Source organism: Xenopus laevis, chromosome 3L (genome assembly GCF_017654675.1).
Source record: "Xenopus laevis strain J_2021 chromosome 3L, Xenopus_laevis_v10.1, whole genome shotgun sequence".
NCBI classification, from domain to species: domain Eukaryota; kingdom Metazoa; phylum Chordata; class Amphibia; order Anura; family Pipidae; genus Xenopus; species Xenopus laevis.
In genome coordinates, this window is record NC_054375.1 from 76,483,890 (window position 1) to 76,508,684 (window position 24,795).

General features: G+C 38.1%; 1 protein-coding gene across 1 annotated transcript; it reads right to left on the reverse strand.

The window, feature by feature from the left end:
- Nucleotides 1-4,240: 4,240 nt before the first annotated feature.
- Nucleotides 4,241-8,298, reverse strand: fezf1.L (FEZ family zinc finger 1 L homeolog). The gene is made up of 4 exons (XM_018252574.2): nucleotides 7,156-8,298; nucleotides 6,931-7,065; nucleotides 6,213-6,345; nucleotides 4,241-5,962 (listed from the first exon to the last, which is right to left on the reverse strand). Exons 1-4 carry the CDS (start codon nucleotides 7,954-7,956, stop codon nucleotides 5,622-5,624), a joined length of 1,410 nt encoding a protein of 469 aa, XP_018108063.1. The 5' UTR covers nucleotides 7,957-8,298; the 3' UTR covers nucleotides 4,241-5,621.
- Between the last annotated feature and the right edge of the window lie 16,497 nt (nucleotides 8,299-24,795).

Genomic DNA, 24,795 nt, shown 5'->3' on the forward strand with positions numbered 1-24,795 from the left:
TGATACATTTATAGGCATTAGCAGCAGCTGTTATACTTGTTACAATAGTTATCATTCCCACTGATGCTGCTGAGAAATGTATCCACTAATGTAACATATTGTGTCTTCACCTGTATTACTCTATTTAAAACTAAAAAATAGAAGTGTTTGGAATGTGAACTACGCTTTTGGTGATAACATCCCTCTTTCACTAGATATGTGTTTCTGAAAAAGCTGAAACGTACTCATTCACCAAGATAATGCATATTACTTGCTCTTTTAGCACCAGAACTGAAAATGACAGGTGCATTATGGGTACTAAACGTTAAAAATGTAACAAAAAATGTAGTTTGCCCACCATTGCACTGATGTTCATATATATATTTATGTGTGAGTGTGAAATGAATTGTATGTTTTACACCTGGTCTGAGTACAACTAGTGCTTTATGCCACTGCTTAGTGAATGTGGTCCTTTATAGGTTGCACAGTATATGTAATAAATCTTTTATGCAACTCTAAGCAGGTGTTCACTGTGTGCAGTTAAAATTTGCGACATAACATTTTAAAGAATAATATTACACTGCGATATGCTAATTTTTATATATTCATTTTTCTCAGTAATACGATCTTTGTTACATTCCCCTTTAATTTGCAATACAGGAGCAGCTTAATAATAACAAGATATATATATAAAGAGAGAGAGTATATCAGTAGCATAAATATGATGATTGCTGTTCATTTCTTTTTTTCTTGTGTTATATATACAATATTGTACCTCCTGACAAGCCCACAGCTATATGTTAGATGGGGTAGGCCCATATATTTTGTGTACATACGATATACACATTTAAACAAGCAAGTCCTAGTGTTTTACTGGTTTGCCATAGATAACAGTGGCCTATACTGCCAAATCAATAAAGCTTCTTAGTATTTCGGAGTAAGTATATGGAATGTATTGTATCATTGCCACTGAAGTGAAGAATGTTCAGTTCTCCTTGAATGTTCAAGATTTTAAAACAATATTGGGGCCCTAATCATGGTTGTTCACCTTTAAATTAACTTTTAGTATAATGTAGTAGAGAGTGATATTCTGAGACAATTTGCAATTGGTTGTCATTTTTTTTATTATTTGTGGTTTTTGAGTTAGTTCGCTTTATAGTCAGCAGCTCTCCAGTTTGCAGTTTCAGCAATCCAGTTGCTAGGGTCTGAATTGCCCTAGCAACCATGCATTGATTTGAATACGAGACTGGAATATGAATAAGACAGGACCTGAATAGAAAGATGAGTAATAACTAAGTGTGTAGCCTTACAGAACTAAGTGTGTAGCCTTACAGAATGTTTATTTTGAGATGGGGTCAGTGACCCCCATTCAAAAGCTGGAAAGAGAAGAAGAGAAGGCAAATAATTCAAAGACTATAAAAAAAATAAAAAACAATTGAAAAGGTGCCATTCTATAACATACTAAAAGTTAACTGAAATGTGAACCACCCTTTAAGGTCCTTATATGTTTGCATGATATCCCTACAGTAGGACTGATGCAGAGAGACCATCACTGACTGAGGGGAATACAAGGACTCATACATTAGCCATATCTCAGATTGTAGGTGCTGTTTTTTGCAAGACAGAGCAACCTACTTTTTCTTGACATCAGAGCCCTTATGTATAAAATAGTTTAAGACCCTGGTAGATTGGTATTTCTCGTCTGAACAGCATGCAAAGGAAGAATTGCACAAACTCAAGCAGTTCGGGACATGTGGAGTGTGGAGTTGTCTTGTCTGTTGGTTGCACATACTGTAAAATGCTCCGTTTATCTTTAACATTTTAGATTTCGATTATTAACCATTGGACTTCTATGTGTGTGTGTGCATAATCTTTATGTATAGACCCTCTTTATGTATATACTATAGACTCTCTTCTGGTTACCTGACCCAGTAAGTGTAGTGACTCTACACAAAGTATAATGTTCAAGGTCCAGTTTCTCTTTTGCTGCTGGTAGTAGTCAATGAAGCACCGACTTGTTATTTTACTTCCGGGGAAGCCTCGAGAAATCGTAACGTTGTAATGTTGTAGCGCATCACATTTACCCCTGGGCCACACTTAGCTGCACACCTAATATTTGATAAATAGGCAATTTATTATAGAGGGGCTAAATTACCTTGATTACACTAAAAGCATTGTGTTATGAAAGCATTTATTTTCTGTTGTGCAGAATGAAAGCCTATTTTAGGCCTATAATTACATTTAGAACGTGGAGGGAATGCTCGTTCCTTTCAGAGCCGAATTCGTGTAGGTGGCATTCCCTAATATGAGGAGCCACTGTTATTTTAAAGGGAATAGGATGGAAACAGAATGGCCCTGATGTATATAAGGTGTGTACAATGTGTATATAAGGTGAGGAGAGTCCCATGTAAGTCCAGCTGGGCCGGCTCAGTGCCACAGGAGAGTGCGCTGTCCGCGCTACTAATTAGAGCCATTAGCGCACTGCGCACAGGTTATTGTACAAGTGACTTACACTGCTGCTCCAGCTGTGGCATAGGAACAGGTGGAGATGCTCAAAAAGGCCCATTGTAGAAGAGCCCCCTATTAATAAACGCTGCAGTTTAAAGTGAACTTCAGGAAGGGGAATAAGTCCTTCATCATTAATTGGCAATTAGCAGCGATCCCTTTTTGTCTCCAGTTCGTGTGTGATCATATTCCTCTTCTTTGTCCCTGTCTGTCGCGTCCGTCTGTTCCTCCCGGTGCAGAACAACCTGCCTTTAACCCTTCCTGCGCTGGGGACCTCCCTGTCATTTCAACAGCTTTCAACGGAGATGCGGCACTGTTGACGTTCAACGGCTTTTGCCTATGATCATTAAGGTGGAGGACATCCCAGATTGCATCTTCCATGTCATCTGCCAAGTTCCCACGATTTAGTGCAAATATTTTGAGGGATGTATTGATAAAACAAGCGAAATTCTAAATAGCAAGCTGCTTATTATACTTTTCATTTTCCAATTCCTGTGCAAAGATATGCACATTAGCGCCTGTCTCTATCTATGTGTGTGTGTGTGTGTGTGTGCTATATCACATTTGTAATATAAATCCCCGTGTTTAACGAGATCTATTCGGTGTATTTCTGATATTTTGCTATGAACCGTTACTTACCTGCTAATTGTCCCTCATAAACGTTGTATATTTAGTTATACTTAAATAATCAAATCATGTTCCAATAATGGCACTTGGCTTGGTTGTTTACACTGACCTTTATGTCTAGCATGAACATGAAAATGTACTTAATAACCTTGGAAAAGTGTACATTGCATTGTGTTTTTGTGTCTGCAAGTTGCACAGAAACTGACCCTGAATTTTCTTCTTGATCTTGAACTACACAATAGCCGCTAGCTCAGGGCATGGGGCCCCCTGTCCCCCAAGTGCTTTCTATAGTCCCTAATTGAGGTAGACTCAATTATTTATATATATATATATATATATATATATATATATATATATATATATATATATATATATATATATATAATTATATATATAGTATTACTAGTGATGACAACCCTAATGCAGCCTCTTTAAAAACCAACTGCCACTGATATTCTCGAGTGCCAGCTAGAATAAATGAGGCATTCAGGGGATACTCGCAAAAACACATTACCTTACACGTTTTGTGTAATTTCAGCCAAGAGGGTAACGTTTCGGTTTGATGAAATCATATTCTAATACTAGTATCTCTCCGCACATAAACATCGGATTAACCATCTATCGGATTAACCATCTATCCCCTGCCTGTTTATACAGTACATTTAGCGAGCACGCGCAAACATCAACTTCATTATCCACTTAGTGCCCCTTTCATCCACAGAAACTGCTCTTCAGAAAATCTGAAGTAGGAAAAAATATGTATATAATTAGAATATTATTCCCTGGTGCCACTGTCATTATTAGTGCTACAATCCAGGCATTTATATGAAAGCGAATGATGTGAGAGCCAGAGTATTGTCTAACACCCGCTGTGTAAGTGCCACCTGTCAGCTGCTTAGGTTGGAAATAATTCCTTGCAGTGTTTGGCTGCCGCTTCATCGTCTTTCTCTCGTTTATGTGATAAGCAACGGATCATTAGCAACGTGCAAATATGTTTTCATGGTATATAGAAAAAAAAAGATCTATATATTCATTTTAAGTAAACCTAAACATGAACAGGTTGAGGCTGCACAGGCTAATTATCAAAAGGAAATTCCAGATTCTTAAAATCCGAAAGTGACTTCAAATCCTGTAATAAATATTTTAATAATTCTTTCTCTCACATTGCGACCCTAGAAACCATATTACAAAAAGCAATGAAAAAGCAAACAACAAAAAAAAAAAATACACGTCCATAGTTTGTATAGGCAGAATAATTAATTTAGCTTAACCTTTAAACAAGTTTCAAGCAATGTTGAAATATCATCAAGTTCCTTAGTGCGATGCAATGCATTTTTCTGGCATTGAGCTTATTTAGTGTTGCCTGTGTTTTGGATTTGGTTAAAACTGATATATTGGCTTTCGCAGAGCAAACTAATAGTATAACAGAAAGGCTTTGATAGTTCTGCACTAATTACCCTTCTTAATTAATGTATTTAACAGTTGCTTGAGTGTGTTGGCAAGGAAAACAAGAGGAGTTGTGGACTGAAACACTACAGAGTGTAGAGCAGATTGCTGGTTTAACACTCTCTTTCATGGACCTGGCACCGATATTCTATTTGTTTTCTCTGTACACTATTTCACTTTTTAGTTGCTAAAGGACAAGCCGGTGATTCTAAAACTAACAAATGTGAACGCCAATCCCTGTTTTCGTAGAAATAGGACTTGCTGTCTCCAGTTGAGCATTCTGATATATTCAATTGCCACCAAGGAATTTATTTTCACGTGCAAGAATAAAACTCAGATTTAAAAAGGCATTGTATTAATAGATGAGCTCTCCTAGTGATGCCTCAAATACATTTGACTGGGGAGAGGGGAATTATATAAAAATCAGGCAGTGAAAGAGTGCTGAACAAACACAAAGGAAATATACTTTTTTTTAGCATCTATATGTATTTACATTAAATAGTTGTGCAGCATTCCGCAAGGAGAATAAATACATAATCAGATCATATATATAATAGCATTCATCATGGCACCTCTTGTGATCCAGGAGGGCAGAAATGAAGGACCTTTACAAAATAAAACACCGACAAACAAAATAGTCCAACCACAAAACCGCTTATGTGAATGCAGATCCGGCTTTTTCAATGTGCGGTTAGCCGGCTGCTCCTGAACTACAATTCCCTTCATCTCAAGCCAAAGCTGTGGGGATGTTGGACGCTGTAGTTCAGCAACAGCTGCTCACCCCAATATTGATGATCACTGGTTCAGGGCATAATACTCAGATATTTAACAGGTGCATGCAAAGACACGAGGTAAACAAAGGTCCCCAAGAAAAGGATCCAGACAATCAGTGGAAACACTTAACCGACCTCCCGTGGAAGCAGCGACTAGTAGCCAGCCCATGAGCCCAGCCTCCAGGTGCTCCTCCTGGGATGCCACCAACTTGCCAAGAGTCCGGCTCCTCTTTGGGGGGAAAGTGCGTGGGAGAGCGTTGCTTTGTGCCTTGCTCAGTGCCAGTGAGGTTATCAGTACGCAGACTTTTGCAGTTGTGGGCTCTGGATTTTGGGGGACTGCTCCCTATTTGGTAGGTGAAGCTCCTCCTGTCCTGTAGCGCCTAACCCGTGCGACCCCGCGCTACTGCTGCTGCTGCTGCCGCCGCTGCTGTCGTGCAACTTGCGCATATGTTTCTTTAAGTCAAAGTTCCTACAGAAGCCTTTGCCGCAGGTGGGGCAGGTGAAGGGTTTCTTGTCGTTGTGCGTGTGCATGTGGAAGGTCAGATTGTAGATCTGATGGAAAGCTTTGTTGCAGATATTGCACTTGAACTGCTTCTCCCCGCTGTGAGTGAGCTTGTGATTCTTGTAATTACCTGGGAACGAGGAACAAGAGCAGCGATGTGAGTGTCAGGCTAAACAGGCTAAGTGGCGCCACAAGCGATCGTTACCCAATAAAGCTGCCCCTCACTGTAGGGACTTGTCTTCCCAAATCTCAAGTGCCATTAGTCCCGAGTCTCCGCCAAATGGAGCCAGTGACACAGCAATGTCCAACTCTACCTACACACAAATCCCAACCTTTATAGCAGCCGTTAATATGACCAATAGCTTATGCGACCCCCGTACCTTTCTGGTGGAAGCCCTTGCCGCAGAATTCACACACAAATGGCTTGTAGCCGGCGTGGATCCGGGTGTGAGTGTTCAGCGTGGAACTTCGGTTGAAAGCTTTTCCGCACTGGTTGCACTTGTGGGGCTTCTCCTGCAATAAACGTACAGCGTCATTAATCCTTCCCTGCGCCAACACTTCATTCACACCCGAGTAACACACACCCGTCCTCCCTTTGTACCCACAGCCTTTATTTTTTAAACCGATGTAAAATACACGCTTTCTATTTATATGGTCTGATATATTTATATGGCCAAATATCTGCGGGTTTATTTACTACTGGAACTGGATAAAAGAGATTTCTTCAACTCGCGCTCAGAAAAAATATTCTGTTTTCAAGTATTCAGTTTTTTTTAGCCATTTTCAATGTGTATTCTATATCATTGATCTATCCTTGCTTATATCAGTTCCCTTCCAGTTTATCTACATCAACGTCACAATTATTCTGTCTATCCAAACTGTCTGTCTGTCTCATTATATTGTGCGTATTTATATTGCGCTAAGTTTACGCGCAGCATTTCATTACAAACAGTATTTAAATTCAAGAGAGAGGTGGAACAAGCATTGCAATAAATAGTTATACACTTAGAAAAGATAAAGTGCCGCCTGATACGAGAACATTAGGAGTCCCCTGATCTGTAGAGCTTACGATCTCTTGTATCTGTCCCGTGTCAGTACCTGGGTGTGGATAATCTTGTGGCGGCACAGGGTGCTCGCTTGCCTGAATCCTTTGCCACAGATCTTGCAGACAAAGGGCCGGGCCCCTGTGTGTACTGGCATGTGCCGAGTCAGGTTGTAGTGAGCGTTAAACACCTTTAAAAAGAGACAGAGATGTTTACTGTCGGTAAAGATGCTGGTGGGAGTCAGAGCCTGGACAGATAAGAAATGTATAAAGAGACTTGCCTTTCCACATACTTCACACGTGAAAACTTTGGGTTTGCTGCTGGAGGAAGCGCTGCTGAATTTGGCTGAAGTTTTAAAAGTGATCTTGTCTGAGAAGGAGTGAGGCCCTTCCTTCATGTAGTGCTGGAACTGAGCTTGGGACAAGTCCTTAAATGTCACCCCTGAAGAAAACTTCTCCACAGAAGGAACCAGCAGCTTGTTCCTCTCAGCCAGATAAGATTTGGGGGCATGGTGCAAGGGAGAGCCTAAGAAGTAAGAGGCCACGGGGTGGATATTGATACTGGCTGGCGGGTGGCACTGGCTGTCCCCCCTGTTAAAATAACAGAATGCTGCCCCCATGGCATGGAACGAGGAGTGATTTACCACCCGAGGTCTCACCAGTTTGTACTGCTGCAGAGGCACAGCTTCACGCGGAAAGTCGCCCTTCAGGGTCAGGGCACAGTTCAGCAGATCACTGCAGCTAAATGGGGGAGAGGAATCCAAATGACTTTTCCTCAGCTCAGCACCGGAGATGCCAATTTTGGGACAGTGGTCATAAGCTACAGGGACAAAAGGGATCATGCAAGGTATGGACGAGGAGTTGATATGGAGGGCTTGTTTTGGGTCCCCTTTGGGCACAGAACCTTGCAGCAGACTGGGGACTGGGAGGCATTTGGGCTCAGGAGTTCTCGACATGATCCGCTCAATAGAGAAAGCAAGTGGTTTGGCCCCGCTGATCATGGTGACCCTGTTGGAAAGAGCTTCTCTGGACGCTTGAGATGGGAACATTTTGGTTGTCTTGTGCTGAAGGCTACTGTCCATGTCTTGGCTGTGGGATGAGAAGAAGTGTCCTTCTCAGTATACCAGCTTTCCTCCTTGTCAATGTTTCCCAGCGAGGGGTGTAGCCATTAGCATGTGGGTACTGAGCACAAGGACCATTATCAGCCCAGTGGACACATGCCAATCCATTAGAGATTACATGGAGAACGAGACACCGGGGCAATCACTGCTCATTGCTACCAGGCCTGCTCAATGGGAAGTGTTGTGTCAATAGCGCAGCAAAGATCTCACCAATCGTTAACTTCCAAGAGGAGAAGGTAAACTAGATAATTGCTCAATTCGTTTCCAACAGCCAACAAAAAAAAAACTTTCCCCCCACTAAGCGACTACTTTTATTGGCGATTAGAGTCACCCGCCCAGAGAGGGAGGAGGCGCCTCCTATGCTGACAGTTTGGTGCTGCTGCTGGGAGTCTGGGGCAACTCCTCTTCTTCTTCTTCTTCTTCTTCTTCTTCATCTATGTGAGATCAGCCTGCGCCATATGATTCGTGTACACCTGCTAGTCCGGGCTGTGCCTGACCAGGGGAGCAAACTGACAGATGTTTGTTCTTCTACCAACGCTCTGCACTTTTCTGTGTGCTGCAGACACCTAGACCCCCACCCTGGCCCTACATTTCCCTGCTTACTCCATAACTGTTCATTTCATTTCCCTGCTTACTCCTTAACTGTTACATTTAATTTCCCTGCTTACTCCATAACTAACTGCTACATTTAATTTCCCTGCTTACTGTTACATTTCAGGTGCGCGTTTGGATGTGGCCAGTGTGCCATTCATGCCAAAAACAATCTATTCCTTTCTAATGCACACATTCAAAACTTGTCTTCAGACAGCTCGGTTTTAGTAGCCGAAATAAATGTCACATCCTGGAATTTAGTTATGGAAACTCTTAAAAAGGCATTTTAAGCCCCATTAACTTCCAGCATCCCATGCACCTTTATCTGGGCCTGGATCCCTATGAGACAAAAGTTCCTTTAAATTAAATATATATTATACTCTCTGTCTAATATATGTACGTATCTATTTTATAATAAAGTCTGCTTTTATCCTCATCACTTGAGTAACCAGCAGAATTCCGTCAGTGTAACTGTCTGTGTATCTGTCTGTGTATCTGTCTGTGTATGAGTGAGGGAGTTTGTGCCACAGAGATGGAGAGAAAAGCTTGGGTACAGAGGGCTGGAGAGAGAATATTCAGGGAACATGCCTAATAATTGAGACTTTCTGGGTGACACACACACAGTATAAGGGGGATGTTGCGTAAATGGACTCTCCTTTCATTCTCTTCCCTTTATCTCTTTCTCGCTCTTTGTCTATCTCCTCCCCAGCAAACAAAGGCAGTGGCTGAGCCCAAGAGCTGAACAGCAGATGGATCTTAGCTAATACTTTAATTGCTGCCTTCCCAAGTATCGGCTACTCAGTGCAGTGCTGCGCTGGCCAAGTCCCTGGAACCTGTTGGATATTATGGGATTTCTAGCCTTAAATGGGCACTTTGCCACAAACAGGACAACATGAACACAAACACCGACGAATTACCTGAGCGAAAGCGTAAAATGTAAATGACAGAGAAAACGAATGTTATTTTGGCCACACAAGTCTTTTTAAGATGTTCCCCTTTGTTCTGCAGTACAAATGTATTTATAAAGATTTGTCAGCAGCAGGTATCCCACACCCATGTGCCCTTTTCTCTCTGACTCTTGCAATTAATTGTCACCTACATCAGGAGAAAGGGAAAGCTAGAACGATTGCCTAAAGCAGTGGCATTTATTGTATGTAATCAGCACACGTCTTTGTTTATTTTACCCTTTAGTAGTAATGACAAACCTTGTATTCGTATTTATTATCCGTCAGCGGATCACTGCTAATATATCAGTTATGTGTGTATGGAACAAGTGGATGGGAAGAAATAAGGTAAACCATTTATTACAGTTAGAAGATTCGATCTAAGCGATTAAGGGTTGGGAGACACAATTCCGAGCTGCATTTTGGGTCAGTAATTTGGCGCTACAGTTGCAGAAATGAGATGTAGAACAGACAGGAATGCGATGCAGTGAGAGCCGCGGCTGGTGTCAAGGTGAGAGTCTGCTTTTCCCGAGACGCAGAGACGCAGTGATACTATAAGCACATCCAACCTCTAATCTCTCCTCTATCCCTGCAGTGAAACACACAATTCCTCTGGGCCGACTCAGCTCAAGCAGTGGGGCATTATTATGCTGGATGCTCTTCTCTTTATTGCCTCTATTAATTGCTGACCTGTGTCTTAACCATTTGGGGGAGGTATCGGGGTGCTTAATTGGCCTCTGGGTCTCTCCCAATCGCACAGATTTCATGTTGCGATCTCCCTGCTGTTGTTGAACTGCAGCTACAGAGAAGTGTCGTTATTTTTATTTTTTTGCAGTATTTTAGCAACATTTGGTCTCATTTATTAACAGTTTGTTACTCTAGCCAGTGCTTATCCGTTCAGCAATAAAATGTGAACTCTCTGCCGTAAATTACAGAGTCAATAATTGACGGGTTGCTTTGCTTGTGCTGATGTCAAATTGTAAATGATCCCCAATGTCATCCCTTATTATGATCACTATTAGGTCCAGTAACCAATTCTGTCTCCACTGGGAGGAGAATAACTACGGACATGTAATAACACATAAACAAGAATAGCAAACAGGGCCGGCGTGGAATGGAAACATAGTAAATACTAAAATGGAAAATGTTTAATATAATATATGATAATGCCTCCACAATCATAAGGAAGAAATGGGCTGTTGGTGTTTAGGTAAAATAGATATATATATACTTGTAACTATTATTGTGCTATTTTTCTAAGTGGAAACTTCAGTAAATTCAGATGATAATAAAATAACTTATAAGCTGCCTGCTCCTGTATATTACTGCCATCAATTTGGGACTAGAATGGTGGTTTGGTATTAATTCCATCTCCTTGTGACATAATTGTGCCAATCACTATACTGTACTATAGTTATAATTAAAAATGGGTTGAAAATGCAATTCCACTGTGGAATTTTCAGGTTCCCCACTTGGTTTATAAACTCTTTTCCTTCAATTTCTATAAAGGGTTTGTTCACCTTCCAACATCTTTGTCACTTCAGTTGGTTTCAGATAGTTCCCCAGAAACAAAGACTTTTTTTTAAAATTATTTCTATTTTCTATTTTTCTAATATTGAAGTTTCATTTTACGTCTGTTTAAAACAGCTCTGGGAGGAGGGGTCGCCGACCCTGTAACCTTTTCTAAATTGATACATTTAGTTGATACATTTTTTATTTTTTTCCCTGCTGAGCAAAATCCCTGAGTTTCATTACAGGCAGCTGTTAGAATTGATACAATAATTGCTAATATTCCACAGATGCTGCTGAGAAATGTAACAGTTTATATTCTGCACCTGAATTACTGAGTTGCCAGACTGGGACACCAGAGACAGGAACATTCAACTTTGAACTTCAGTTTTGGAAAAATGTTAAGAAATAAAAAAGGGAAAGCAATTAAGTAAAAGTCTTCATTTCTGTTGAACGATCTGGGGAAGATGCACAATGCATTTTTGTTGCACATTGATGAAAAATTATGACAAAAAACACAACTAAGACTTTATACCAAACCTTAAAAGAAACATAAATCAGCCACCTAAAACCTGCTGAGATCTCACAGAAGGCTGTGACAAGTGTATCTTATGTATTGAAACAAGTTGATGATCAAGTCCCCCCCATATATGCCAGTCTTGATTTAGCAGCTTGTTGGAAAATGAATGGAGAAGTGCAATTGTTATGAAACTTGACTCAACTGGACTTAAAGTAACGCCAAAAAAAAAAAAGTGTTTTAAAAGAATGACAATGTAATGAACTGATGCCATGCACTGATAAAACTGGGGTGTTTTCATCAGAAAAACTATTCGTTTATATTAGCATGCTACTATGCAGCTATGGGAGCAGCCATGCAAGCAAAAGATGCACAATGGAAGTTCTGAAGAATCCCATTGTATACTACAGAGCGTATCTGTTATCTGTTAAGTATCCTGTGCCTTTTCTCCTTTTTCATCTTTGAATGGCTGCCCCCAAGGCTACACAGCAGCTTGTTTATATCAACTATTGTTGAATTTCTGCAGCAAACACTCTAGTTGTACAAGTGCAGCACAATCAGTACATTATATTTTCATTATTTTAATGCACTTTCATTTTTCAGTGTTACGGTTTCTTTAACTTATGGTTTTTCCTAAATATGTGTACAACTGTGAACAAATACCACAATTGTGGTAAAAAGCACAATTGCATTTAGTAGATAGATTGTGCTTTTCTTTTTACATATGGCACGAAATGTGCAGTATGTGCTGCGTTCTCTCTCCTGTGAGCAGTTTGGAAGTCCAGCAATAATATAAATGTATATTAGCTAGTAGGTTTGTGGGCTATAGGTAAGAAATAAGTGGAAAAAAAATATGGGAACACAAATTATTTACCACAGTGAAGGCAAGTGAACACAAGCCTATATGAGAAGTAGTGGGTTTCTAACACCTGAGTGAGTCATGATGCATGTAATGTTCTTGATTGTGTTTTTCTAGTTCACCTTACATTTTATTTGCATTTTGTGTGTTAAAACTCATGTGCTTTTGATGGCCCTTTATACAGTGGCCTCCACATTTTCATTTCCTTGTGACTTATTTCCTGACCCAGAATGTGTGTGTACTGCTGGATACTTTTCATGGATTTCTATTACATAAAGACGTTTATATATTTCTCTTTGTGCTTCAAAAGAAGCAGGTTTCCCCAGGAAAATCTGTTATTCCATGATTTAAGAAAATATCCACCCAGATATTTTAAATTTGCTTTTGTGCTTTTGATGAACTTCTAGAAATTCTGCACCCTGGTTTAATAAAATGTGACATGCCATTCCATTTCTCCAGAGGAAAGGCTGCTTGTGACCTTGAGGCATTTTAAAAGCCCCTTTATGTAGAACATGTAACATTTAAAGGGGACAGATAGCCAAAGTGAAGGTGGATTATAAACTGCTGATTTTGGCCCTTTCAGATGCAGTCAGCGCCTATGTATGGGGCCCTCCAATGGACCTGCTGACTAATATCTGTCCAATGATCGGGCATGTTTTAAAATACGGTTGGTGTGAGGACCACATGGGCTTGCTGATATGGTTCTTGTCCCAACAGCTTGCAACCCTGTGGTGGTTATCCAGACGATTCACCATCAGCCTGATATCTCTGGCCTCAAAGATTTTTCCATGTAAAATTGCAAAGATACTTCATTTACAATTTAGATTTCATTATATTAGTAATGTACTTACTGGAGCTCTCTCTGCACCTTTACATGTAGGGGGTTATTTATTAAAGTCCAAATGCTAAAAACTAAAATTTTTTCGAGATTTATTGTACCCCGAGGATTCAAAAAGTCAGAATCCGAAAATACTCCTTCAACCCGTTGAGGTCCTGTAGAAGTCAATGGCAGAGGTCCAATTTGCAAGTTGAAGATATTATGGTCTGCGCTGGGTTTCGTATGATAATCCAAACATTTCTGGCTTTTCCTCTGATTTCATGAGAAATTAAGACTTTTTGGGTGTTAAATTCAATAAATTCACTTTTTTCCCATGGCAATTTGAAAAAGTCGCTGTTTTCAAGCAACAATCTGAAAAAGTCGCGCTGGGTTTCATATGATAATCCAAACATTTCTGGCTTTTCCTCTGATTTCATGAGAAATTAAGACTTTTTGGGTGTTAAATTCAATAAATTCAGTTTTTTCCCATGACAATTTGAAAAAGTCGCTGTTTTCAAGCAACAATCTGAAAAAGTCGCGGTTTTCCCGATCCGATTTTTTCGTCCTTTTTTTAATGATAAGGGTAAATCATGCTTTCTAGTTTAGTTTGACTTTTTTTTATTTTTTTTATTTAAAAATTTGGATTTTGAGTAATAACCACCTTAGTCTTACTAAGGCTACATGTCCCCATATATTCAATTCTATCCTATTTTCATTCTCTTCTAAATTTATTGCTACAGAGGAATCACATGGTCATCAAACCATGCTGTGTCCTACATTATTTATAAAGGGATATTACAGTGCACTAAGTTACTGATCTTCAATGACTTGCTACTTGCTGTACTGCCCATGCCCTTCAGATTAGCATTTTGCTGAATATTTTGTTTCTTCTCAGTTGAAAAAGTATATTTTTATGGTTTGTTGACGAAGCAGGGTTTTACATTTGAGCTGTTTTATGCAATATATTTATATAAAAACCTACATTGTATGGAGGCATAGTTTTCCTTTAAAGAGGTGGCTCAATTTTAAATAAAATTTTAGTATATGTAGTAATTAATAATAGTTTTCCCCAGCAACCAAGAAGTGGTTGGAATGAGAGACTATACAATGAATAGAAGAGGGATGGAATAGACAGATAAGTAATAAGAAGTAACAAAAACCATACAATCGTAGCCTTACAGAGCAAGTGTTTTGGTTGCCAGGGTCAGTGACTCCAAACTGAAAGAAGGAAAGAAAAAAAAAAAAGCCATTTAAATACTGTAAAGAAAAAATACCTAAAAGTTGTTAAAAATAGAACATTCTATAACATAATAATACATAACATCCCCATTAAATACATTCTAGGTATCACAAAAATAGATTGATAATTATCTATAATAATAGATTGAAGATCTAATAGAAATGACATTTGGCACACACCGCGTTACTATACTTTTATATTCTGTCTCCTGAGAAGAGGATACATTATTATCAGTATACAGTGGTCTAGTTGAACTACTGTTGTATGTTTGGAAATTTAGGAATGCCAGAGTTTTTTTTATTTTTGTGCGGGTTATGCTGGCCTTTGTTTACATGTGTTTTATTTGGAAACAATATTGTATTTCAAGACTGGGGACTGTGAGGAATGGTGAAGAGTTTCTGGTTCTGTGTGTTGGTCAAGTGTTCTCTGTAAGGATGCGGCTGAGATTTTCCAGAGAAATGTACTTGAAGATTGTATGTGTGATAGGTTGAAGACTAAAAGTCTGGGAATTGTATGGTTTCAAGTTATAGATGTGCTGTTCTATAGGTTTGGCACAGTACAGTGACATTACAACCTACACTGTCGTATTATGTGCTTCACTATATTCCAGTTGCTGCAGCTTTCTGATGTTTATTTCATTCTGTAAATTGCTTAGAACACCTAGATTCATTAGCTTAGGCTTTACTCTGTGCAGAAAACAGCATTTTTATATGCATGACATTTCTTTCAAGGATTTAGTTGATTTGGACCATTTTCAAGTTCAGACTTTTCAACGTGGAATGGAGAAACTGTTGACTCTTCAGTTATCCAAGCTGAACGTAGCTTATTTGAATTTTCATCAAGGTTACATGAAGTTCTAAAGTTTAACAAACAATATTTTTATTTAATAGCCATGAAAACTAAAATAACCTAATGATAATGTACTTTATTAGTACTTTAGTTAGTTATGAGTGCCACAGTTTTCTGTAGAAACACAAGCTCCTAAAGGCCTTTCTGAAACTATCGTGAATAGATTGCCAACAAGTCTAAACCTCTTTTGTCTGAAATAATATAAAGAGATTAAAAAAACACAACACACACAAAGTAAAAAAAACACAGGCACAATCATTCGCATAGATACATACAGGCAAACATACGCATATACCATAGACACCTAAACAAAAAAAAAACACACACATTAAGGGGGTTATTTATCAAAGTCCGAATTTATCTCAATATTTTCTGCTGCAAACTCCGATCAAATCCGCTCGGGTTTTTTATGCTTATTTATCATAACATTTTCCCGAAAATTTACTTTGGGGGGGGAAAAAAATCAGATTTTCATGATTTTCTCTGTTATTTCCATCCAATTTTCATGATTTATTTTCTGAATTTTCACCCAAAAATTTCGACAACTTCAGGGTATTGCACGAAACCCAGTGCACATCAGAAAATCATTGGGACTTCTCCCATTGACTTATATGCAACCTTGACAGATCTGAGATGCCGGATTTTCAGATTCTGACTTTTCCATCCTCGGGGTTTAACAAATTCCAAAAAATTTGTGATTTTTTTTTAAAAGTCCAGTTTTATAAAAAAAAATGTTTTCGTGATTTTTGCATTTGGAGTTTAGTAAATAACCCCCTTAGTATGTGATGTTTTTAACTTTCAGATTTTTTTCACATTCAGATAAATTGTCCCAATCTAAACATTTTAAAAACCACAATGTAACACAAATGCACTAAAATACAACTCTATACGGCAACAAGGTAGAATAACATTGAATCAAATAAGGTATGTGCTTGGATACACTCAACACACACAGTGTAAGTTCTCTTGTAGTCGTGTATACACGAGTGAATGACTTGTACCATTGTATGCAGAAAATAAACATAATTTACTATGTTTCATGGTAGTGCAATCTGCAGCATGAAATCAATACTGTATGAAATCGGTATCAAGGTGCAAAAATGTGTGTGGATGTTTGGTTTATTTCCATAGAAACTTATATGGCATTCCCTATTTAGAGTAACCAGCAGAATCACAGCGAGCAGGTATTGGATCTGTTATCCGGAAACCCATTATTCAGAAAGCTCCGAAATTATGGAAAGGCTCCATTTTATCTCAATAGTCCACATTTTTAAAAATGATTTCCTTTTTCTCTGTAAATAAAAAAACAGTACCTTGTACTTGATCCCAACTAAGATATAATTAATCCTTATTGGAAGCAAAACCAGCCTATTGGGAATATTTAATTTGTAGATGATTTTCCAGTAGTGAAGATCCAAGTTACGGAAAGATCCGTTATTTGGAAAGCTCCAGGTCCCAAGCATTCTAGTTAACAGGTCCCATACCTGTAGTACTGGGGCTTAATCAAATAATTTAGTTGTGGAAGGAATAATCAGACTAAAAACTTGACTTAAATCAAATCTTTTTGAGAAACTAGAAAGGTCTTTCATTTAATGAAAATGTTGTGAATATTCCATTCTCTATTAAAATAATGGGTAATACATAGTAACATAGTAACATAGTAACATAGTAAGTAAGGTTGAAAAAAGACACAGGTCCATCAAGTTCAACCTTTTTTTTTTTTTTTTTATATATCTGCCTAACTGCCAGTTGATCCAGAGGAAGGCAAAAAACCCATCTGAAGCCTCTCCAATTTGCCTCAGAGGGGGGAAATTTCCTCCTGACTCCAAAATGGCAATCAGACTAGTCCCTGGATCAACTTGTACTATGAGCTATTTCCCATAACCCTGTATTCCCTCACTTGCTAAAAAGCCATCCAACCCCTTCTTAAAGCTATCTAATGTATAAGCCTGTATGACTGATTCAGGGAGAGAATTCCACATCTTCACAGCTCTCACTGTAAAAAACCCTTCAGAATATTTAGGCGGAACCTCTTTTCTTCTAATCGGCTGGAAAGACCTACTGGTAAATAAAGCATTAGAGAGATTATTATATGATTCCCTTATATATTTATACATAGTTATCATATCCCCCCTTAAGCGCCTCTTCTCCAGCGTGAACATCCCCAATTTGGCCAGTCTTTCCTCATAGCTAAGATTTTCCATACCTTTTACCAGCTTAGTTGCCCTTCTCTGTACCCTCTCTAATACAATAATGTCCTGTTTGAGTGATGGAGACCAAAACTGTACGGCATATTCTAGATGGGGCCTTACAAGTGCTCTATACAGTGGAAGAATGACCCCCTCCTCCCGTGACTCTATGCCCCTTTTAATACAGCTCAAGACCTTATTTGCCCTTGATGCTGCTGACTGGCATTGCTTGCTACAGCCAAGTTTATTATCTACAAGGACTCCAAGGTCCTTTTGCATAATGGATTTGCCTAGTGCAGTCCCATTAAGGGTATAAGTGGTTTGGATATTTTTACATCCCAGGTGCATGACTTTACATTTATCAACATTGAATCTCATTTGCCACTTAGCTGCCCAGATTGCCAGTTTGTCAAGATCATGTTGCAAGGATGCCACATCCTGGATGGAATTAATTGGGCTGGATAATTTTGTGCCATCTGCAAACACTAATACATTACTTACAACACCCTCCCCTAAGTCATTAATGAACAAGTTAAATAAAAGTGGACCCAATACTGAGCCCTGGGGGACCCCACTAAGAACCTTACTCCAAGTAGAGAATGTAACATTAACAACCACCCTCTGTACCCGATCCTGTAGCCAGTTGTAAAAATATTACATGAAAATTATGGGGGTTATTTATTAAAGGTCGATTTGTGTTTTTCCTCAAATATTTAAGTTTTTTGAGGGTAGTTTCACTAAACACTTAAAACACTTTACAAGTACATTAGAGGACATTATAGACAAATAGCAGGGGACCTTTTTCCCATAAAGTGGATCACCGTACCAGAGGCCACCCCTTTAGACTAGAAGAAAAGAACTTTCATTTGAAGCAACGTAGAGGGTTCTTCACAGTCAGGACAGTGAGGTTGTGGAATACACTGCCGGGTGATGTTGTGATGGCTGATTCTGTTAATGCCTTTAAGAATGGCTTGGATGATTTTTTGGACAGACATAATATCAAAGGCTATTGTGATACTAAACTCTATAGTTAGTATAGGTATGGGTATATAGAATTTATGTGAAAGTAGGGAGGGGTTTGTGTATGGATGCTGGGTTTTCATTTGGAGGGGTTGAACTTGATGGACTTTGTGTTTTTTCAACTCAATTTAACTATGTAACTATGTAACTATAGTTCTGTATTTAAAAAAAAAAGAATTATTTGGGGTTTATTATACCCCGAAGCTGCTAAAAGCCTGAATCCAAAAATACTCCAGGATTCAGGCTCATGTAGAAGTCAATGGCAGAGGACATTTGATGATACTTTTTGCATTCATGGTTTTTGTTTTTTTCTACGGAGGTTTTCACTTTAAAACTCGATCAATTGCAGGTAATGAAGGTTGTTTTAGTGCAGTTCGAGTATTCAAGTTTTTCCCCCCAGATTGCATCCAATCAAGTTTTACATTCAGGTTTTTTCATAAGCATTCAAATTGTGAGTTTATTCTAGGTAGAAAAAAACCCCACAAACGCGACCTTTGATAAATTACCCCTTTATGTTCAAAATGTACACTTAAACACCAGATACTTTTATATCATATTAAGTGACCTATTTAAAGGAATTGTTCAGTGTAAAAATAAAAACTGGGTAAATAGATAGGCTGTGCAAAATAAAAAAATGTTTTCTAATATAGTTAGTTAGCCAAATATGTAATATATAAAGGCTGGAGTGACTGGATGTCTAACATAACAGAACACTACTTCCTGCTTTTCAGCTCTCTTGGTTTACACTGACTGGTTACCCTGGTTACCAGGCAGTAACCAATCAGAGACTTGAGGGGGGGCACATGGGTCATATCTGTTGCTTTTGAATCTGAGCTGAATGCGGATTTGTCCCATGTGGCCCCCCTTAAAGTCACTGACTAGCTCAGAGTAATAGAGCTGGAAAGCAGCAAGTAGTGTTTATTATATCAGTAAATATTGCTCCAGAGTGTGGCCTCTCTTAACCCAAACATCAACCGGGGGAAAGATTTTTCAGGTGACAGGTGCCCTTTAAATATCTCTAATGTAAAGAGCATGTACCTGTTTATTATAATGCAGTCAATATCAGCGCTCAGGATAATATTCGATTTCTTAATGTAGTCTATGCCAATAAAGTGAGTAAAGCCAGCTTTTCTATACATTTATATTCATAAGGTCTTAAATCACAAAACATTTTGCACAAATGACAGAATAAAATTATATAAAATGATACTTGGCAAAACATTCAACAATTAACATTAGTGGCTACTAATTAGTGATCATCAATATGTTCAGCCCCCTTTGGGGTGGTACAGTATTCTCCTATAGAAACTCTGGATAATGCTGCATTTCTAATGCATTGCATTTCTAATGTTAATTCAGCATAATAACCATTTTCTATCTCATTATTAATAGTTTATTAATAGTTTCTAGAGTATATTTAGCAGGCAGTAATTTCTCTTGCTTTTAAAAATATTTCCCATTTTCTTTCCACCTTTTGTAATTATTTTTTATATTTAAGCATTACATGATTTATAGGGATTAGAATGAAAGCGTCAAAAGCAGCATATGGTTTGTCCTTCCTCCATTAGCAAAGGCTGTAAGTAGAAGTCACCGGTAATTAGAAATGTCAGGTAGGGAATCACTGAACATGGGGGAAAGAGCTCAATTATTGCAAAATTCCCCATGGAGTTATGTCTGGCTACTGATTTTAAGGCTGGGAATGTGTGAATTACTTTAAAGAGATACTTGGTCTTTGTGAAACTACATTTTATCGGTTCAATTAATGGAGATGGTCACTTCTTTCTGAAACACATTTCCCCAAGACAGGTTTTAAAACATTATAGATAGATATTTAGATATAAATAATAAAGAAAATGTCATTTTAAGCTAATAATAGATATTTGCATTGCGAGTGTTCTTTTATAGTAGTCTTGATTTTAAAGATGATTTAAAATAGATTATCTCTGGGCCCACAAAGAAAATCGCAGGGCTCATTCACGTCCACAGATGCAGTGAGCTGCACCTAAAACCACTTTCGTTAAAGGAAAGTTCAGTATAAAAATAAAAACTGGGTAAATAGATAGGCTAAAATAAAACATGTATCTAATATAGTGGGTTAGACAAAAATGTAATGTATAAAGGCTGGAGTGACTGGATGTGTAACACCATTTCCTGCCTTGCATCGCTCTTGGCTCTGCCACACTTCCCTAACGTTAATTCTCACACAATATGCTTATTTATCAAAATGCAAAGTTTGGCTAGTGTAACTTTCTTCCTAGCGAAACGTAATCATTAACATACTTGCGCTTACGTCAAGCTAAATGTGTCTGGTACAAATATGGATTTATTAGCGAGTGTTGGTGAAAATGCTGGAAGTGGCCACTTATTAATAAAAATGTCCAAGGGAGCAAAATAAAGACAAAAAAGATCCTCTAATGTCCTAGACATGAGCCCACCCTCAAACAAATGTGGCATGAGCTTCAAATGGTTAAAAAAACAATTCCCAAAAAATATATGTAACAATTACAAGTTTTAAACATAATCCCACTTTAAAATATGAAACAATGCCAGTGTTTTGTCTTCTTTTATGATTTTTTGGCATACAGGATATGATGTTATGGACACGTTTGTTGAGTATGTAGCTTCATCTTATCAATTTGCCACGTATAACCTGACAAAACAGACTGGCAAAAAGGGGTAACGTATGGGAAAGTTCGCACTGAATTTGTGGAGTAATGATCAGTCGCCTGAAAGGGTGCGGAACTTTGTTAGGGCTGAGCTTTTTTGCTAATCAATTGTCTTCTATGCCTCTTAGTAAATTGGTGATGTTGTTTTGGCAAATTTTCTCTAGCGACGGCCACTTTGTCCTTTAATAAATCTGCCCCTTGATTTCCACAGATATGTTACCAGTCAGTAACCAATCAGCGACTTCATGGGGGGCACATGGGTCATATCTGTTGCTTTTGAATCTGAGCTGAATGCTGAGGATCAACTGCAAACTCACTGAACAGTTATGTACCATGTGGTTCAAGTCGCTGACTAACTCAGAGTTAGAGAGCTCAAAAGCAAGAAATAGTGTTACACATCCAGTCACTCCAGCCTTTATACATTACATTTTTGGCTAACCAACTATATTAGAAACATTATTTATTTTGCACAGCCTATCTATTTACACAGTTTTTATTTTCACACTGAACCGTTCCTTTAAAGGCCCTTATGTCTAAATCTGCTCTGCATAGTTCTGTATAGTTGCGCTCAGCAACAATCAATTCTTCCATTCCAAATTGAGCACAGCTGCACCTTTTGATACATGGCATTGCATACACTAGAGCTGCCCTCACATGCTGATCAGGTGGTGGCTCCAGGGTTCCCTCTGTTTTATTATTAGAGGTTCACTTGATGACAACTCTATTAAGTTTTCTATAAATACATACAACATTTTGGGGCCTATTAGTGTTAAAACGAAATTCACTGAAAAAAAAAAAATGTAAAAAGCTGTGTAAAAAAATTGGCGAATTTATCAAGTGTGTTTTATTTTATGCCATTCGAACGCCAGATTTGCTGCCGTTATTTTACATTGCAGACCTTTGTAAGTAAGTTCCCAGGGCCGATCAAGATAATGGCATGTATTCTATCTTTTGAATGAAACAGAAGCCCATTCTGAACCTGTCATGCTTAGACATGAGAACTACTTGTTTGGATACCTGGCCAAAATAAGAAATATGATCAGATAGACTTTTTTTATTGAATGAATCTATTAAAACTTTTCTCTCCAAATTTCTCTGCAAATTTGTGAAAGTATGATGGTTGGTGTTTTAAAGATAAAATAAATCAGATGATTGTGTAAAATGAATGACTAGGGGCAGGCAGTTATTCCCTAGTATTTCTGAATTTATTTTGTAGACAGTAGTGATGGGCCAATCTGTCCCGTTTCGCTTTGCAGAGAAATTCGCAAAACACGAGCGACAATTTTTGTATGCGCCACTCTTTTGTCCAAATGCATTAAAGTCAATGGACGTCCGATCAATAGCAAATATGGTTACAAATAATGTTAAAACCAATTAATATTTCTAATCAATATAAAGTAATATGAAGAAGTTTGGGAACCCCTCTCAGCCTGCATAATAATTTACTCCACTTTCAACAAAAAAGATAACAGTGCTATGTCTTTCATTTCCCAGGAACATCTGAGTACTGGGGTGTTTTCGGAACAAAGCTGTGCAAAAATGTGGGTACCCTTGTAATTTTGCTAATTTGAATGCATGTAATTACTCAATACTGATTACTGGCAACACCAAATTGGCAGCCATCTAGAATTCAAACACTCATCAAAGGCTATAGGAGGCGTCTAGAGGCTGTATATTAGCAGAATTTCAGTTTCTTTCATCACGGGTGAAGATCCTATTTTAAACCACAGAGTCAGATTTTTATATTTTGTTAATGTTTTTACATAGATAGAATGTTACACAAACTCTTGTTTCATTATATAGCAATAATAAAGTTAGCTAATTAATGTGCTGTAATTTTTGCAATGTGCTAGTGGAAAGACCTTCATTACCAATAGAGAAGAACGAGATGCGTAGTTTAGCAGCAGGAAAGAATACATTTGGATGTTTGTAATTTAATTAAAATCCATACATAGTATAATTAAATTTAAAGACAGACACATTTTCCTCTCCACCTCCTGAGGTGTTAAATGTAAAAAAGAAAATGTCAGTATGGCAAAACAAAGAATGTACAGATGTGTGGAGCTAGTGACTCTAAACCGTTTAGAGGAGTGAAAAGTGCAAAGTGTTATCATTACAATGTAAGCACTCGTTTCACACAAAGAGCAGAATATACTGCACTATGACTTTAAATATACTGCACTGTGAACTGATGCCATCACACAAATGCACATTTCTAGCAAATGGTATTTAATGGGATTACTGAAAATATCTTTATCCAGTACCCTCTCACCTGTAATGAAAAGTTCAGACTTATTATAGAAGGAAGGAACAGGCTCTTTATTCTGTAATTGAGTCAGTATCCAAGCAGTGTTCAGATCTCTCCTCGTTTTATGTATATTTAGTCATGTAAATAGTGCCAGCATATTCTGTACATATTTATTCAGTACATATTCCTCTTGTATTTGTCTGTATGAATTGTGTGGCCTTGTTGCACTTACTTACATTTGAGGATCTCTATAGATCACCATTAGTGATGGGCGAATTTATTCGCCAGACGTGAATTTGCACGATTCGCCGTAGGCACATAAATTTGTGAAACGCCCGCGAAAATTTGCTGACGAAAGTATTTTTCGCCGTTTCACGAATTTCGCTGGAAATTCACACATCACTAATAACCATGTGGGCAGTGGGCAGCTTTGGTATTTAGGTGCCATCTTTGCAATGCAGTTAATTCATACTGAGTATCTTATTTCACTATTCTAGATGTCATACTTAGCAGGCAGTCAGTATTGCTATGGGATCAATTATCCATAATGCTTTGGACTTGGGATAAGGGACCATTCTGTAATTTGGATACCATACCTTAATTCTGATAAAGATATTTTAAATATTAAATAAACCCAACCGGATCGGTCACCATCAACGTGGATTCATGCAGCTTAGTTACCAGGAAGTAGAACAACACTGTTTTATTAGAGAGAAAATTTTTTTAAAAACTGTCATTATTTGCCTAAAATAGTGTTTATGGGCTTCCCATAATTCAGAAATGTATGGATAATGGGTTTCTGGAAAAGGGATCCCATACCTGTAATTTACATACAGACAGTGATCATAGGGGTATATTTATCAAAGAGTGAAGTCAACTCTAGTCCACTAGAGTGAAATTCCGCCACTCTCCATTCATTTCTATGGGATTTTTCGAAGAGTATTTATCAATGGGTGAAAATGAAAGTTCATCCTTTGATAAATAAGCCTTTCAAAATCCCATAGAAATGCATGAAGAGAGGCGGGAATTTCACTCTAGTGGCTGAGACGACCTCTATCTTCACTCTTTGATAAATGTTCCCCACAGTCTTTTTTTCACTTATGACCCCTCATACATTTTGGGGGTTATTTATCAATGGTCAAGGTTTAGAGGTTTCTGGGTTTTTTGTTATACCTTGAATGAACTCACAACCCAAATGGTTTCTAATTAATGAAAAAACTTGAATCAGTGTAGTCGGGGTGAAAAACTCGAATACTCGAATTGATTGAGTTGAGTTTTCAGTGATAAAAATTAAAATAGCTCAAATTAATCGAGTTTGAGTGAAACCCACCGTAACAAACTCGAACATCAT

Bases quoted from the DNA above. Each gene is read 5' to 3' on its own strand.
- fezf1.L (XM_018252574.2), bottom strand. From the start codon at position 7,956: ATGGACAGTAGCCTTCAGCACAAGACAACCAAAATGTTCCCATCTCAA. The intron at 6,346-6,930 runs GTACTGACACGG...CGTTTATTGCAG, and splicing joins ACAAGATTATCCACACCCAG to GAGAAGCCCCACAAGTGCAA. The intron at 5,963-6,212 runs GTACGGGGGTCG...CCTCGTTCCCAG, and splicing joins CAAGGGCTTCCACCAGAAAG to GTAATTACAAGAATCACAAG.